This window comes from Meriones unguiculatus, chromosome 7, assembly GCF_030254825.1.
Source record: "Meriones unguiculatus strain TT.TT164.6M chromosome 7, Bangor_MerUng_6.1, whole genome shotgun sequence".
NCBI lineage: Eukaryota > Metazoa > Chordata > Mammalia > Rodentia > Muridae > Meriones > Meriones unguiculatus.
Window position 1 is genome coordinate 96,176,931 of NC_083355.1, and position 19,563 is coordinate 96,196,493.

General features: G+C 37.3%; 1 protein-coding gene across 50 annotated transcripts in view; it reads left to right on the plus strand.

Annotated features, from left to right (window-relative positions):
• Nrxn3 (neurexin 3) overlaps positions 1-19,563 on the plus strand; it is a 1,566,538-nt gene that overhangs the window by 1,511,950 nt on the left and 35,025 nt on the right. For 27 of the 50 annotated variants that reach the window (XR_009593039.1, XM_060387963.1, XM_060387976.1 and 24 more), the window contains one exon: positions 7,659-7,746. Coding sequence is in view for 48 of the 50 variants with exons in the window: in XM_060387963.1 (XP_060243946.1) it covers positions 7,659-7,746 (88 nt within the window). In the remaining 2 variants the exon portion in view is untranslated. The remainder of the gene's footprint in view (positions 1-7,658; positions 7,747-19,563) is intronic. The other 23 variants (XR_009593040.1, XM_060387965.1, XM_060387978.1 and 20 more) reach the window with 1 other exon arrangement.

Consider the following 19,563-nt stretch of genomic DNA (forward strand, 5'->3'; position numbering starts at 1 on the left):
TCCTAAAATGATTATGCCCTAAATATTCCAAACATGTGATGAAAACAAAATTTGCAGTGAACATACAGCCAACTTTTTCTAAATAGCAGTTCTCAAGGGTAGAACTAGCCATCAAAGCTGAAACTTTATATTTGCATATCATCATGACCCCATCTAGATTCTTGGTGATGCTGTAGAAAGGGTGGGCAATTTTATTTTCCTTTTTTCTTTTTCTGTCTCCTAAATAATATGTAATTTCTCTAGGCCAAGAAATAAATTGAAAGGATTTAGAGGGATTTGCTTATCAGTGCAACACCACGTAGCATTACATTCCTCCTGCTTTTAGGAGGGTACATTGAAGTTTGGTTAATCTTCTGTGGTTCAATACTCCTCTTCCCTCTGTCAGGCTGCCTCGGACAACAGATAGATTAATCTTCTTTGCTCTGACTCTTTTCTTCTCCTTTCCTCCCCCTCTCTTGATCTACCCTTCCTTTTTAAACACATAGAAGAGAAATCTTGATAGTGGAGAGAAAAAGAAAAGAAAACACCAAGTGATGCTTTCTTATGCCATCTCTGAAGACCTCGATCATAGCACAAAAGACCCAATCTTTAGCACAATATATAGCTCAGCTCTGCTTGGCTTTTCTGAAGTTAATTAAATCTGGAATCTGCAAAGAAATATCCTTAAAGGCTAATTTGTTAGCAGACGTTATTATAAGTCATGTCATTCTTTATCCGCTCCACTGTGTGCATCATAGAAAAGAAGAAAATTGAAGGTGGGCAGATTTGTGAAGGAAGCCAAATTTTCTTGGATCCTTAACAACAAGGAATAAATTAATATTTATTACAGTAGATATTCCATGTTAATTGTAAACCTTTCACAAGGCTTCCGTAGGATTGTAACCCATCCATGGAGTTTATTTTTTCTAGCTCAAGTTCAACAGTTTGTAAAGCACATAAAGACAAAGATTGAGCCTGGTTAACGCCCAACACAATAATTGCCATATCACATCATAAGCAATTAATAAATATTTGTGGTGGAAATGAATGATTAAGTAAGTAAATGCAAACCTAAACAAAATCACGTATCCAGATCACGTTTTGTTTTAAACCAGGAGCTCTGCATGGACAGTAGAGTTTAGACTGAAAGTCTAGTAAGTGTTTTTGAGCCAAGAATGGTCTCCTTAAAGTTTTCTTATTCTGCATGAATGCAAACCAAAATGTGCATCTAGACATATTTTACTTGGCAATTCATTAGCTTGGGTGGGCAAAGAGAAGAGAGGGGGTAATGCATTGTAAAGCACATAGCGTGGCAGAATGAAAATTAACAATATGTTGCTACTTGGACATATAGAGGAAAGAAGCAAAGGACACTGGAGGTAGCCTCTTTACAGCAGACTGTAATATTATTTCTTTAGCCCCATCATTTATGCCTGCCTCATGCTGTGTTCCCATGCTCTATATTTGAGTAATGCAAGCTAAAATTATTTAGGTTTCATTTTATCATACAAATGTCAGCCTCCTTTATTGAGGATGACTGCACAGAACATGCCCACTCAGAATATAATGAGAGATTAGGTGGCGTATATATCCATCTTGTGCTCTGACCTTGTTTCTGTATTGGGCCTGAGTTCACTGAAATGATGAGCATGTAAGAGAAATAAACCACTAACAGTTCTTAACTTCTTAAGCTTCATGATTTAAAAAAAAAAATTCTAATGTGAAAATCATCTGGGGATGTGTGTGTGTTGACATTAATCAAAGACAAGAGTATGTGATGGCAAAAATTTAGTGACTAAAATGTTACTCTCTAAACTTAAAATGTTCAAAATTCTATAGCCTCCCTTGAAGTCGTAAGTTTGCCTAGAGTCCTGAGGCTGTTGGTAAAAGAAAAGTAACTTCAGTGACCTTTATTTAAACATAGAATGAATATTCTTAGGTGAGGTGCAGAGACCTCCTCCCCTTCCAGCCATAAGACACTTCACGCTCCAACTCTAGCCCTCAGAATAGAATTATAGGAGGAAAATGCCTAAGCCACATGCATTTAAAAGAATTTAATTCTGTTTAGCATGGAGCAGCTGCTGAGATATATGGCTGTTTTCTGTGGGACTTTGGGATATTTATGGGCCTTTCTCTTTTCCCTTTTCACTGGAAGAATGGAGATCATCATTCTTGAGTGCGTTATTTATAATTTCATAAAGCTGTTCTGTGGCAGGACTTATTTTATCCTACACTTAATCTCGGTCAAATAATCATGCTTCCAAGGAGCTGGGAGGAGGAAAATGGCTGTCCCCTAAACGATTAGCCTAGTGCCAATGTGAGATAAAAGGCTAAAAGGTTAGAATTTGAAGTCGTAAAAGACAGTTGGGCAGTCAGTAGAAGGGACGTTGTGACTCTGTCAAGGATTGCACTGATGATAATATTAGACACTTCTAGCTATAATGAATAGAGGATAATAATGGAGAATGGTGTGAATGTGTCCCTATGCTGAGATGGAGCAGAGCCTCACAGAATAAATAATTAGACACAGATGATTACAGAAACAATAACTCACAGGAGGGAAATGAGAAGCTGGGTTGGTGAAACTAAGAGAATTGGAAGGTAAACACATCTATAAATTTACCTGGCCAGAGTTTTGAGCTTTCTTCAATCCCAATTTTATTCTGAGGTAACTTTAATAAGCACTGGCAGAAAAATATATAAGCACAATAAAAAACTTTCAGGAAAGGAATAAAGAAAATACTTGCCACACACACACACATATATATTATTGAAAGTTATTATAATGTGTATCTTTAGTTTTATGAGCCCTGGTACAGAAGTGAATAATTCCCAACATGTGAATTAAATATATGAAATATATTTTAAAATAGAACATGGGATTTATTATTTCTGATATAGAACATAGTTAATATATAAGGGCTGAGGGATATTTTACTCCTCTAGGGAAAGAAAAGAAGGGCATTTTATCTACACCGGCAGAGCTATGGCTGTCTTTCCCTGGGACCATGTTCCAAAATCGTGTGTGTCAGTTTCCCAAGGTTGTGAAGGGTGACAGTGATGAGGTGTAGAGAAGAGGAGAAGAAGGGGAGACCGATAGAGCAGAGTATTAAATCTCCACTTGTTAGCCGAGGCAAAGATGATCATTCTAGCTGCTGTCATTTTGTCATTCCAAACCGTCTTTCTTTCCCCCACTCCCTACAGATGTGCAAATAAATGTTCTTCCTTACTACCTACAGATGTGCAAATAAATGAAGCTATTTGTACTCCCGACCCTTAACAAATACTCGTCATTTTACCTGAAATGCCCTTCTCCTTCTCCAGCCTCTAATCCTGGATTTGTACTGCTTCACTCCCATCTGTCCCTAAGGGCTTGTTTCCTACTTCCCTTCTGTCTGGGAGATATATCTAGTCTCCTGCTACTTGCTTTCTTGGTGACTCAAGTTAACTTTTGTCACAACATTCGGTTTACCACGTTGAGTTTTCCTGTTTACTTGGCTGTCTCATCAGAGACTGAATCCCCAGAGTGGACAAGTCACTTCATTTCTCATTTAATCCTTCATCACTGTTGCAGTGCCTCATTAACAGATCTGTGATAAATATCTAAGGAAATAAATGAACTCATCAATGAATGAATGGCTGAGTAAAGAAATCATCTTGATATAATCATATATAATTATATATATACATATATATATACATATATATGTGTGTGTGTGTGTGTAATCTGCCACTATCAAAACTATTTGGGTTGTGTGATTATGAATATTTTATTATTCTTTGACTATCACAGGCAATATTGGCTTTATAAACCTTGGGGAAGGGGTATGGGCTTTCAGGTGAGGGCACAGCATTGGCTGAGGCTGAGGTGCTTGGAATGCTTCATTTGCATGAGGAGAAATTCCAGGTGTCAGGCTACATGGCTACCTAGAGAATTGCAAGGGTGGGGGTTGCAGGACTATGTGCCTGGGTGCATGAAGGCACAGAACAAGAGGGAGCGATCTTCACTCCTGCCGGTCTCAAGATTGAGATTTTCTGGGTTTGGATACATCTCAATCTCATTCTAGCTCTATGCCAGTTTCCCTGGTGGCACAGTCCACATGCTCCACAAACCTTTAAATTTAGGCACTATTCATAAGAGTTAGATACTGGTACCATGAGGTTTTCTTGCCTGAGAGGAACATTATTGTGATGCATATTCATATAGAAGATAGACAGACAGTGAGGAAGTGGAACCTGGAAAGCAAGAATACAGGAGAACATGTATACAAGGGTGAGGAGCTGAATCTTGGAAAGGAACTGCACAGAGGGCTGGAGTTGAACAAAGGGCTCAAGAGCACCCGCAGTAGAGCGAAGAGAATCTCCTGTAATAAGGAGACTGATGAACAGTGACAGGGAAATAGGAAATCTATTTTCAACAGTGTAGTGTCTGGGATATTTTTTCTGAAAAAAAAATCAGAGTTTCTTTTGACTCATATTTTCTCATCATATTTTTTTCAAATCAGAAGCATTAAGTTTCCATTAAGATGGTTTAGTAGGTAAAGAACCTTGCTACCAAGTCTGAGAAGTGGAGTTCTGTCCTTGGGACACAAAGTGGAAGGAGGGAATTGACTCCATCAATTAACTCTCTAGATTTCTACTCAATATTAGGGATTGAAACAACACAGGGGGCATTCTTTGAGTTCTGCATAGTCAAGTCACGATTTCCAAATTTATCTATACATATATATATGTATGTACATACATATATATATTACATATGTATATACATATATATATACAAAATTTAATAGCAGCAATATACTGTATATTTACTTATGCATTATTGTTCTTTTGGGGAATGAGCCCATACTTCTTCCTCTGAACTGGAGAAGCTATTGTCCTAAAGAACACATGCTTCAAAATATTAAATAATGGGTCTAGGAAAAACTTAGGGGTTAAGACTGGCTATGTTCTTGCAGAGGATCCAAGTTTGGTTCCCAGTACCCACTTCAGGTAACCAGCAACCATCTGCAACTCAGTTCCAGGAGATCTAACACTTTACCTGCACTTACATATGTACATTCCCAAATACCCACTGTACAGAGTCATATGCAAAAATGCATTGCCAAAAAAATTAAAACTTAAAAATGAAAATAATAATAAATATCAAATTATGATCATGACCCATCCAAAATGATGTTGGCTTCAACTAATTGTTTTCTCTGTCCAACAGTTAACATGTATTTCCTCCTCACCCTTCTTCCTTAAGTAGTGGGAAGTAGACTTGTATTAGGTGTCTTTAGAGAAAAATGCATTAGGGAATGTAATTTTTCAGGCTCAAAGTAGTTTCCCATGATACAGCTGATGGAACAGTACAACTCAGTATTGCAGAATTACAGGAGGGGTCTTTTTTCAGATTGTTTATTTTCTAACTTTCTGATGGAACAGAAATGAAGTATGTTTCTTTCAGACATAGAAGAAAGGTCCCTAGTGTGACTTATGGGCCCTGCTCTGCACTTGAAAAAGTGAAATGAGTTACCTGATAGGTTTTTTTTCCCACCTTTTTCTTTTCATTTCTTGTGGTCCATGTGTGTATTTAAAATGAGGGTGTCTTCTGGAAACACTAACCACTTGAATTGTTATGCTGCTGTGTGTGTCTGCTATGACTGAAGAAACAAAGTATCCAGACTGCATGGCCCAAACAGTTAAATTGTATTCCCACAGAATTCTGAAGGCTGCTCAAGCCATGGTGTCTGCAAAGTCAGCCTCTCTTGTGGCCCCTTTCCCTGACTTGTAGATGCTCTTCTGTATGGGGAATTTCTGCGTAGACCCCTCCCTTTCTATGTCTGTGTCCTCATTTCCGCTTTATATAGAAACACCAATTCTACTATATTCAGGTACATCCCAATGATACCATTTGAACTGAAGTATCTCATTAAGGCTTAAAGCCCAATGTTCAAATGAAGTCCTGTCCTGAGGTATTGGGGATCATAATTAAACCTATAATACCTAATGGTGGTTGTGAGCCTAGCTTTTGACAGCTGAGCCATCTCTCCAGTCCTCAACCTGTAATATCTATAGGACAGGCTATAGAAAGGCCTGGGATGTCCCACAAGCATAGTGGCAATATATCTTATAAATCACCACTTTGTTTCTCACTAGCTGCGTGTCTTTCAGCAAGTCAGCTAAGCTCTCTGACTTCTAGTCCTTTTAAACACAACATCCCTGTCTCAATGGATGATTTGAGTAGTTGTGCCTGGAGAACAGCAGAACCAAAAATTCTGGGCACAAGGTGAGATTGATACTCCAAACAAGGACTGTATGGAGATGACCTAGAATCCCTGCACAGAGGTAGCCCATGGCAGCTCAGTGTCCAAGAGGGTTCCCTAGTAATAGGAACAGGGACTGTCTCTGACATAAATTCATGGGCTGGCTCTTTGTTCACCTCCACCTGATGGGGGAGCAGCCTAACCAGGCCACAGAAGAAGACAGTGAAGCCAGTCCTGATAGACTAGGATCAGATGGAAGGGGAGGAGGACCTTCCCTATCATTTGACTGAGGGAAGGGCATAGGAGAAGAAGAGGGAGGGAGGGTGGGTGGGATTAGGAGGGGATGGGGGAGGGGGCTACAGCTGGGATACAAAGTAAACAAACTGTAATTAATAAAAATAAAATAAAAATTAAAAAAGAATGCATATATATCAATCCTAGCAACCGACTTATAATACTTGTTCAAAAGCTTACCTTTTCTTCTTGAATATGGATCCAGACATCAATAAGCTGGGGATAATAAAACAAGCAACTTGCTTAATGTTACGGACAATAAAAAAGAAATGAGTACATATTAAAAATCTACAAGGCACTGGGTATTTCTATATATAATGACCAAAATATATTTAGGGTTCAGTGTGTGTAAGTCGTTTATTCCTTCATCGTTCTTTCACTAGTATCTGTTGCATTTGTAATTTCTGTTATGCATATTACTCATTCTCACTTACTATGGGGCAAGGGTCTATTTAATTGCCAATGCCCATGGTTCTGTGTTTTGCCTGTAATAAATTACATAGCGTTGGGAAGTTTCTGCAGGATTAAAAATGAAATGGATTTAAGTTTAACTAGTATTATGGTGAGAATTCGTTCTGCTCTCTTCAATAGGAGTCTTACCCCTGTCCTGTGTGGTATCACTCTGCTGGTCCTCATTACTAATTCAGCTAATTGTGGCAATTATGAGAAGGAATTGCTGCAAGCAAGAGAAGCTATTGTGCTGTACTGAATGAATAGCATTCCTCAGTGTCCATTAATTATACTGCCTATAGATTCACAGGCCCCCAACAGCACACATGAGACCATGTGCCGTATGCACTGAATCGCTCTCAAATCACAGGGTCTGTAGCGTTGGCTGGGTCCTTCCAATGCCAGTTCTTTGTAACTCCTATTCTTCTGATTCCTCATCCAGAAATCGGAGTGGACAGTAAAGTGTTATTTTCTGAAGTGGAAAAGGCTTTGGTCTCTGCAGCTAGTTTGATGGCTTCAGCTTTACAGGAGACCCACACAGGCAGTCCTGACCAGAGAAGAGAGAAGTCAGGAACGGCGGGAGCGTACAATCAAAAAGATTTAATGTATTTGTATATGAGTGTCCTTATCTTCCTTTGTTTTCTCTCTTCCCTCTGCTCCTCCCTGTTCCATTAACATCAATAGCCAACATCAGATGACCTTGTTTCATCTGCTGAATGTTCAAGTGATGATGAAGACTTTGTCGAATGTGAACCAAGTACAGGTAGGTCAGGTCAGTCTTGTTTTGCTTGCTTTTTTTATTTGCAAAAACTATAATACATACATATACGTGATTATACATGTGCTTTATATATATTATAGTGTGTTAATGTATGTGTATTTTCTATATCTATATATGTATCTGCATACATATATAAATGTTGACTTACCAACAAAAGCATCAAATCCCATGGAAAGAGAAATGAAGCATTGGGAAATCTAAGTTTCTCATATCTAAAGAAAAACACAGAATATGTACCCCAACTGGAACCACTGCTGTCAATATTCAATTGCCAGTGGCAGCTATGAGACTGACAGGGGCAAAGACTCCATTTGAGAGAGAATTTTGTTTTTAAGTCATAACCTAGTACAGAGGCAAAAAAAAAAAAAAAAAATGGTGGGTATCACATGAGTCTCAAGACTTGTTCTAATCATCACTGGCATAAATAAGTAAATAACCAAAATTATTTTCCATGGGATTTCAACAGCAGTTAACATGGTATTACGTTTATACTAATTTTGTTCATTATATGTCTAGAGAACTTATGAAATGATATAGTATAAGAAATGCAAAGTTAGTACCAAACCATGCCATGTCAACAGCTGTGATGCTTCAAAATGTATCGACTGCTGAAGTTGAACTGACTTCAGCATTGGAAATCTCAGTGTGTTCCCCATTTGGACCCAGATACATTTTGATATTTGCTGGTATCCCTTTATAGTGAGCTATATATGATATAATGTACAGCAGTAACTGCCACCCCTGATTTTCTCCTCTCAAATTTCCCAAGTTGTCTGTTTTTAGATTTACTATAAGTTAAACATTTATATGTATATAATAGAGAACAGATATCATCGAATTTCTGTGTATGTTTACTGAAAGTAAAAGCCTCCTCTCGTTTCAAAAAAGGCTAAAAAATAGATAAAATTTCCACTTTGATCTTTTGGGTGACTTTATATTTTTTTAAAACTTTTTTTAAAGGCAAGCCATTGTATGTTTTCTCTTTGTAATTGTAGAGAAAATTATGCTTCATAAGAAAAATAATATATCATAGATTTAAAACTTCATTTTCTTTCCCCAAAATGATTTGGAACAGTTCAGATTTTGGTAAATGCTGACTGCTTGGTTTCTTGCAAGTGGCTCTGGATTCAGGAAGTTCTATGGTCTTCTGACCTTAGTATCTTAAAGCTACATACCTGTAATTTGACCTCACCACCCTAGAGAATGATTGTTCCTTAGGGAACTTAGCTTTGTGAATGGAAGGTTAATGGGACCTTGTTCATCAGATTTCTTTGGATGATTTGGGAATATAATATGACACAAGTTTTTGTTTTAAGAAAGGAATCTATTTATTTCATTTACTTACTACACGTTTCTGAACACTTAGTCACGACATGATGCATCGCTCTCCTCTAGTCCACTCTGTTCAAATGCTTTACATAAGTGAGTTGCCATAAAATAGAGTAGTAAGCCTTGCTACATAAACCAGTTCTCCAATCTAATATAATGCCATAAATTTGCTTTAAGACACCTGTGTGCTTTTGGGATGTGTTAAATACTAAGAACCCAATGTATGTATGAAATAGAACCAACCAACAGTGTTTTCTGATGGCTGGTTTATGATACCTAGGCTTTTGTTAGGATTACCTACCTATCCTCACTCTGGTTTTCTCCATTAATAGTAGAAATTACTGTATACATATCAATAATATCAAATCTCTTCATTATAACTCATTGAAAATAAAACCATAACCATTTTGAATTATTTTGTCATCTTTCCCCTAATTATGCTCTCTCAAAAATTGTCCACATATCTCCTTCCATAAGATATAGGACAGTTCACATATCAGAACCATGAGGCCCACAGATCCCCAGACTAAGAACAGTCATTAGTACGTTTTGATGTTGAATTTGAATAGTCCGACAGTGAATGGTCCCAAAGTAAGTTTACTTGCTCTTTAGTGATCACAAATATGTTTTATTTGATTCAAATTCAGAGGATATAAATCCAACGATAATATTTTTTTAATAGGAAAAAAACAACTTCAACAAGAGCTGACACGATCTGCTTGGTAGAAACTATTATTGAAACTCTGTGCCTGGAATAATGTAACTCACCTTGTTTGAAGAATACATATTTTTTTTTTTTTCAATGCAGTTTATTCAGGAACATTGAACAATCCTCGGACCCCGGGGAAAGCCAGCCCACAGCTTAAGAATACATATTTTTTCTTTCTAATTTTATTTCCTGTTTAATGGGCTGCTGGTGAGTGGCTTGGGTATACGGAGAAATGTGTCAGAGGTATATTTTGTATAAGAAGAGAACAGGTGTCCCTACTGAGCCCGTGGAAGAGGCTCACCGTGGACATGTGATTGACACTGAGAGAGTTACCAGATATCAAACCTTCTTGCGTATCACCTGACAATGAGCTCCATAGACTTCTCATTCTCCAATGACAATAGCTAGAAACACATGTCTAAATCGCATCCAGTATGAGATAACTCCAAGAGATATTAATAAACGAAAATCTGACACTAAGTTATTCCAAGCTCTACAATTTGATAGAGGCTTTATTTGCTGGAACACACAGAACTGAAAGGTTAAGACCATGATTTCCTAAACAAAGAGTGAAAAAGAAAACACTAGAGTCCAGACCCTATAGACGATAAAAGCACCAATGTGCTAGTCACTGAGCTTCAAGTGTGTTAGTTATAACCTTTTTGTTTATAAATATATATCATAATTTTTGCAAGTTTGAAGAGTTAGTAACATACATTTTTATTACAAAGAAGTCAAATTTTAATTATTTATTAGTTTAATTTTAGAAATACCTTTATAAAGACATTGTTGTTTAATGAAATCATAATTAAATTTCACTATTCAACTGACCATTTTTCAGGTAGAATAGTAAATGCCTAGACAAAATACCATGGCAATAATGAGTATCAGTGTTCTTCAAAAAACTTTGAGTAATTGGAAAACGGATATTATCTGAGATAAATGTTACAGCTATAGAAAGAAGAATGTAAATAGATGGAATTTTTCTAGATTTAGTTAAGCATTTTGGCTGTGGATATTAGCCATTTATGCATACTTGAATTATAACAAAAGTCCAATATATGCAAAAGTTTTAACATTTATTTTAAGTTGCCATCCGTGACAATCTATAAATGAATGGAGTTATGTTCAGAGGACAATGATATTCCTATTAAATGCTCTGATTTTCTTCTTCATTAATACAGTGAGTAAGATATTATTTTTTTTATGTAGCCCAAATCCAACGCAAATTAATTTGTAAGCCATTTTAAACCCTTTCACCTTGGTGGAATGCTTTAAAATTTGAAGAATTCAATTTAAATAATAAAGGTATAGAACTAGATTAATGAATTGTAGGTAACCAATGGCTCTTGAATAAAACATAAAATATACTGTCTGTGCATTGACTGCTATTATGGATTCCATTACATAAGTGCATTTAATAACAAAAATTATAAAATAAAAAGTTATAAATAAAATTTGTGTATTTAACTCCAATACCCAAGAATTTGGAGGACATTGAAGAGCCCAAGGGAAGCATGAAATCAGTGAGTGCAAGCTGGTCTGTTCAAAGACTGACAAATCACTTATTTGTATAATATTTTTGTGAGCCTCACTATGTCAACACTAGAATGGGTGCTGAGAAAGCAAAGCTGATACCAGATACCACTCAGGAGTTCAGAGTTCACCATCTGTTAGGAAAGGCAAGCGCGGAAACCAAGAATGAAAGCTGGGAAACAATGTGGGCAATGAGGAGAAATGCTGATGATATTATCCACATTTCTGGGAGAGTCCTCGGCACAGTGCATGGTGTCCCCCCTTTCAGCTCTGATTGAATCGACCCCAAGGAGCTCACATGTACACCTTAGCTTAGAGACTCGGAGCTTATCATTGTGACTGAGGAAAAAAGTCAGTACGGCTCAGGGCTAACCATTTGAACTATATTTCTGCAAGATGATCTAGAACCAGGGTATATAAAGGTCAAGGCATAGGTGTTCATGTTAAAGAGAGAATTTCATGCCCAAATCAAGAACTTCCTGATTTCAATTGCCAATGCAAGTGGAAGCTAAGGAAAGAGCTTGCTGGAATCACTAAGCAAATTCTCCTCTGGATGTTTCCACAAATAAAGAGGAGTTGAGTATTAAAGAAAAATTGTGTGGGTTGTTTTTCATTTAGTTTCTGTTCTGAATTATTTTCATCCCATAAACCCTAAGCACATGCACTGTGTGTATATATAAATGCAGTGCGTTTGTAACAAAGTCTGCTTATGCTGTGTATATGTAGACATGGTCTAAATGATGTTAGACTAATGTAAGTGGATATTAAAAGCCCCTGCCATCAGTCGTGTGGTTACACAGAAATTCACACCATCACTCTGAGCATCAGCCAACATAGACATGCATGATACTGTTTTAACTTGATAAACCAAGCATGTTAACTTTTATTTAGGTTTTTGTTTTCTTCATCCTAGTTATAATGGTAATTCCATGATTCGGTTATCCTTGGGAAGGGTGGAAATAAAACACTATACAGATATATCTATCCATATATGCACACCCCTGTGTATATATATTAATAGATATGTATCTTGTATATTTCCAAAAACATTTTCTGTCGTTTCACCTCATCTTGTGCCGCATGAATTTTTGGTGGTTCAATTTATTTTGTTTTAATTCATATTTAGCTTTATGGCTATTTTAACTCATTGCTATACTTTTATGAATAATTATGATCATTATTTTTAAATACTGAGAAATATTCAGATACAAAACTCAAAAGGCAACAAAATCTTTTCTTGCCATCCTTGTGTTTACTACCCCCTCCCTTCAGCACATTCCTTCAGTATTTTTCTAGAAGCAAAACCCAAGAAAGTTGTGTACCAAAGAATGGAATACTCTATTTCCCTTCTCTCCTTCTATTCATATTTCCCTTTTGAGTTTCTTCCTTTCTCCCGTTTTTAATTTCTCCCTATATCTGCACAGACCATTTCCCTTCACTCTCCCTTTTAATGGTGCTGTAATTAATTTAAAAAGATACACAAAGGAGCCAGGGATGAAAAATAAAAAGAAAGACCTGCAGAAATTATAAACAAAAACATACCCTACCCCATAAATTTCAGATGGCATAAAAAGAATTTTATTGCAGATACATAATGTGTGTTTTATCTTTTATTTCTGGACAAGCCTAAGACCATTGTGTGGCATGCCGTGACAGTTTTGTAGTACTCAACTAACCATGGCTTCCATCACCAGCGCATGAGCTGTTATGACGCCATCTTGTGTTTCATCCAAGTATCACATCCCAGCTAACCCAACAAGTTCCCTGTCTGAGTTGTGGGGATAACTTTCCTTTGCAGTTATAATGTCATGGGTTCTCACATTTGTGTTTATTTTTATTGGGCCCCTGAAGCCCTATGAGCTGCTCTGCCAGCATTTCTGTATGATTTTGTTCTGGTACCTCCTTTCCTTGGCATAGCAGTCAAGCATGTGTCTTTTGTCTGGCCATCTTGTCTTTGAGTCTACTGTCATGGTGTCTTTCTGTGATTCTGTTCTCTGTTTGTAATATGTGGTTTGAAGTCCTCTGCCTTTATTTCTCACTCCCTTGTCGTCTCTACTGCTAACCTTACCCGCAAGGAACTTCACAAAGAAGCAAAAAAAAAAAAAAAATCCATTTGAGTTGTATGGCTGTTAACAAAGATTTGCACCTGGAAGTCATAAGCTATACATTTTCTCAACTAACAAGGGGAAACTTACAGTGGGAAACTACTATGAATGTTCAAACAACAATGAGAAACCCTTGTTGATTTCCTTAACATGATTAAATTGGCTTATTTTTTAAGGTACTTGAAGGAAGTGCTAATTTCCAAAGACTCTTTTCATAGGTCATCAGGCTCTAGTTAGAATCTTTTCTTCAGACACAGAATGAAAGAAGACTGGTTTGGAGAATGCTAGGAGAGCATTCTTATGTCTGCTGCACAGAACACAGCCTGCCCCTAACTTGGTGAGGCATTGGTGGAAATCTATTCTATCCTAAAACAAGCTTGTGCTTATATGATGTTATCATAAATCATAAATATGTTCACCAAGATATCTACAGGTGGGGGAACCCAAGCTCTTTTGACTTACTGATTCCACCATGTATATTGTGAGGTAAGATTACCTTTTGATCTTTCTATGTCAAGCGATATATATTTTTATCTCTTTTTATTTTTTTAATTCATGGAAGCATTAAAGAGCCAACAGTTTTACTTGGACCTGAATTCTTTAACTCATTCTTTCAAATAACATGGCATGTCCACTATTTCCATTTCTGTAGATAGTCTAAATTCCGTGAGACAGATGTTGAAAAAAGTGCCCTGTCCACCATGCAGTAAGAGGCAGCTACACTCTATGGCTTTCCAGGCAACTTGGCGTATTACTTAGAAAGATTTAGGCATTTAATGTGGACAGTATGAAAATACATTATGTGAACAATATGATTTCCTTTTTCTTAAGGATTGAGTGAAAGAATCTGACATCAGAAGAGGTATGGTGGCTGGGACTGGAAGGAGACAAGGGAGGGGGATTCAGCAGGGATACAAAATGAATAAATTTTAATAAATAAATATATAAATAAAATTAAATTAAAAAATCTGACATCAATATAAAATGGTAGTAGCTGTTGGGAAGACTGGTTTGGGTCTGAAGAAAAAGTGAACAAAGTCATTGGTTTATCCTGAGATACTGCAGACAGGCTAGGAAAACTGATTGTTTTTCTAAGTTAAAATGCAAAAGAAGAACGAAGATAAAGAGGCTGAGAAGCTAAACAGAAGCTGCAGATGAAAGCATAATGAAAGGGAGGCAGAGAAGGAGGATGATAGAGGAAGGAAACAAGAAAAGGAGGAGCGAAGAGAGGGAGAGAGACAGAGAAAGAAAGAGAGAATAATAAGCATTATTATAAGCCAAGTACAATGGTTTGCTGTAAATATTTTAACATTGGAGGCAGCAAAATGACTCAGTAGCTACAAATTCTTGCCACCAAGACTGATTGCCACAGTTCAATCCATAGACCCTCATGGTAAAGGAGAGAACCAAGTCATCTGATATGATACTCAGACACCATGGCATTTGCACAACCACACACAGAAAAAAAAGGAAAAATAACCAAGACACATGTGCACATACCTTCCTCAGGGTTCGAATATAGTGACTATCGTGTTTCTAGGTTTATACTGTGTAGCATATTTACACAGTGGAGATTTCAAGCAACCATCATTAAATTCAGAATGGAGCAGCATTGTTAATTAATATACTATGCAACTTTTTTAATCATACAAATAATACAGAGATCAGTAACTTCCAGAAAATGTATACTAATGAAATAGCTGAGGAGTGCTGAGTTTTAATTTTTCTATTGTCTTTGTTTTAATGTCATATTTGTAAATTTATCGTTTTAATTTTGGAGAACGGTCATAATTTAAAAGCAAGCTTTCAAGATTCTTAAAAATGGAGCCATCAGGCTCATAAGCTAGCTTCAGAATATCACTGGCCCACTGTGTGAATGCATGGCTGAGTGTTTCACTTAAGCCTCACTTTAAGTTACTATGATAATGGGAATTATTGTGGTCACATCACACTTGAGGAAGTCAGGGTTGGATGTTTTTCTTTGCCAAGAACACACACCTGCGCTTAAGTGGCAAAGCTAATAACAAAATTATGTTTGAAAACAGATAACAATACCCACAAAAAAGCAATAAAAATCAGAATTAGCCTGTGATGATTTGTGTAGCCTAGTATGAGTACAGCTTCCCTGATGCCCCAAGGAAGTCCTCACTTTATCAGTCTACATGCAAAAGAATGCACTGTGATGTTAATAATGGTGAAATGGAGGGGGTGTAACAAAGCTACTTCTTGTATCTTGAAGCAAAATGCTAACACACACACATATCTTCATGAAGATGTCTGCTTTGACTAATTTTGACCCTCAAAAGTGAGTTGTGAGGACTGGAGAGATTGCTCAGCCAATAAAATGCTTGTCTTCCGAGCACAGGGACATGAGTTTTAATCACCAGAGCTCATGTGAAAAGAGAAATCTGGTCAAGGTGGTGATGCTGTCAAGGTGGAGAAAAGCTGATCCCAAGGAATTACTGGAAGGCCAGTCTAGATCCATCAGAGACCCTGCATCAAGACATAAAGGAAAACATTAAGCAGTGCTTATTGTAGGGAGAATGACATCCAAGGTTGCTCTCTGTGCGCTTGCAGGTTCACATTTGAACATGGGCACGCGCGAATGTGGATTGCCCAGTATTCCTCCTTTCCTGATGATGACCATAGACAGAATATTTCTCAGGCTTTCAAAATTCTATTTCTTCTACTTTGAAAGTCGGTAGGAGATACTGTTCTCAGCACGGGACCGTAAACTGCAACGTGACTCCATTACTCAGTTGTTAAGTTTTCGGAACTTTTAAAGTGTGATGAATTTTCATTTAGTTACAGCCGTCAGTGCATGTTAATTAAACAGCTGAGCCATGAAATATGTCAATGCCCTTTGCATCCACATTTTCTCAAAGAGTAAACTAGTATATTAACATTTAAAACAGTGTGAGGATCATTGTACTGCAAAGAAAGACTGCAGCTTGTAGAAAGACCATTTTACGGTGAAAAAAAAAAGTGTGAGAGATCTGGGAATTAAAAAGAAAGCATTGGGCCTTATTAGTTCTTCTAATTTGACAAGCTAGATTCTCTGATTGGGTTTCTGAGTACAAACTGTTACCTTAATTTGATATGAGATTTAGTTGCCCTGTTGTCAACTTTCAGTGACAGCCAAGTAAAGTCCCTTGAAGGGATATCCAGGCTCTCTGCTACGAATGTGCTACTTTTGTACTTTTGATCCTTTGCTCAATGACTTATTCATTTATACTTACTGTTGTAATAGCATAGTACAGTCTTAAGAAGTTTATATTTTAAATTCTGTAGTACTAGCAGCAATCTCATAAAGATACATGACAATTACCATCTCCAGTTGGACTAGGTAAGGGCTAAGCAAATGAACAAATGGCCAAGGTTACACAGTAAATAGAAAACCAGAAATTAAAGCCATAGTAATCTATTTCTAGATCCTATACACTGGGCACTGCACTGCTCTGTTTTATATGCATTAACCATGTATGTGATGTAGCTATATGCCTCCCAGACAACAGTGAAAGTCAGGTATTAAGCATATTCCATAACCAGGAAATAAGTGGCCATTGGGTTTATCATGATGTACCACAGAGTAGTTATTTCATCATGCAATTATGATTTTTTTTCAAATAACAATGGTTAAGCTAAGCCACTGGGGGATGGAGAGGTGGCTCAGTCAGTAAAGTGCTTGTGGCAAAGCATGAGGACCTGAGTTTGGATTCCTGCCAGATACCTAAAGTGACACAAGCAGCATCGTGCTCCCATAATTCCAGTGCTAAAGTGATGGAAACAAGAATTTTAGGGCTTTCTGCCTAGTCATTTGGGCCAAATAAGTGCACTCCAGGGACAGTATGAATTGCCCATCTCGAAAACTAATGCAAGAAGTGTTCAAGGAAGACACCTGAAGTTGACTCCATGTACACACACGCATGTGCGCGCACACACACACACATACACACACATCTCTTGACATCTATGAAGTAACATTTAATCATCAGGGAGTAAGTAATACTAACATTTATGTGAAGGTCACTCCTCTTATGTCCTACATGATAATCTATGACCCGGAGTTTTTAGCTTATTACAATGTTTTTGGTCTTCTTGCAGAATGTCTGAGCTGACAGCAGCCAGATCTGACTGACTCCAGAAGTCTATGTAGAGTGGCTTAGTGAAAAATTTAGTAAGCAACTACGTATATATATATTTTTTTATTTCACAAATAATTATGCCCCTTGGAAGACTGTTGGAAATGATACAGCTAAGAGAAATGCTGACTGTGTATCCAAGAGGCTGTAGTTTTTACCTTAGGACCTTTCTGACTGCTAGGCACTCTTGACATCTCTAAAATCAGGCAGTTCATTTTACTTTTTCTATGTTGCTTATTTCATTATATTACATCTCTACAGCTATAAAAAGACAAGATGGAAACAAACAAAACTTGGTGAAGCCTATGCATTTTCCATGTAAGAAAATATTTTTTAAGGAGTTTTCGAGTGCTAAAGAAAGCATCCCTTTAAAACTAGATTGGCTTTGGTTAGAATCTTCTTCCAAGAGAAATTGGGAATGCACAGCTGTGGGGGGGTTCTAATTACAAGTTATATCAATCCTGGTGTACCCTGAAGTCAGTTCCTAAATACGGGAGCTCTGTCCAGCTTAAATTTTTTGAGAACTCTCTGCCCTAGAATTGTTTTTGTATCTACACACTGAAGCACAGACTCTATCTTTCCAAAACATAATGACAGCTCTGGTGCTATTTTGCCAAGTGTTCCGATTTTTCAGGTCAGTCACCCCGAGCAGAAGTCCTCAACTTTTTCCTGTGAGGAGCCAGAAAGTGAATACTCTCGTCTTTGGGAGTGTCACATGCCTGCTAAAAGCCAGCAGGCTCTGTTGCTTTAACAATACAGAAGCAGCCACAGACAGTACACGAATGGACCAGCATAGCGGTGGTTCAGGAAGTCTCTCCTAACGACCAGCTTGCCGAACTGCATCTAGAGAAATGTGACAGGTTAAGAGGATCTGTATTGTTTCCAGCATAGAAATCTCTCTTCACTGTGAGAGAAATCAGTATACACAATTGTATATGGGTGTGACACTCAGGGAAAGACATTTTTTTTTTTCAGCCTGTACCTTGATGCCTGATATATTTGAGCCTATTTCTTGAAGAACTAGTTTTATAACTGTGGCTTCTCATAAACTCTCCGATTCGATAAAAAAAAAAAATGCTCAAAAGTTTATAATCTTTATGGTTCTAAAATTGTGTAAGTCCTTGTGCCCTTTATAGTGGATCCTAATATATATATATATATATATATGTGTGTGTGTGTGTGTGTGTGTGTGTGTGTGTGTGTGTTGAGTTTTCCACTGCATGCATGAGAATTCACAAGACAATACTAGATGATCATGTTTAAGAGCATTTCCTACTATTGTTTTACACATGCCATTATCTCATGATCCCTGGATTATCCATGTGTCTTCAAGCCTTATCCTTATTTTTGTATAGCCATCTTTGGAGAGTCTTGCCTCCATTGGGACACCAGTTACTGTCTTCCCCTGCCAAGTTCCACAAGGAGCATTCTTGAAATCAGGCCCCCACAATTTGTCATTTTCTGGTAATTCTTCCTTGGACTTTGAATGTGGGTTATTGAGCTGACCGATGTCGAAATGACTGAGATGCAATATTTGCTGAGAACCACATCTCCTGAACACTTTGATTTATAGCTTTGTAAGTTTTATGAAAACAGTGAGAGGAAAAAAAAAAAAAAACCAAGATCATTCTTGGTAACACAGACAGGGAATGGGAAGTCCTTGCTGAATTGCCATCAAAAGCATGTGTTATATCTTAGCATCCTGAATGTACTAGGGTAAGTTATTATACAGTATGTGGCTGAGAGTGGCACCCTGTGTCTAGGTGAATAATACCCTCTGCCACCTGGCAGCAGATTAGGCTGGAGCAAACTAGAAAAATACAGGCTCAAAACCATCGTTTTATAAAGTAATTCTTAGTTTCCTTGCCATCCTTAAAATTTGAAATCTGTAGAATGGAAATATGAAAAACTCATGAGTGAACACTGTTAACTATGCTGTCAGTTCCTAGGACATCCTAGAGCCAGAAATAGGTAAGGTTAACATTTT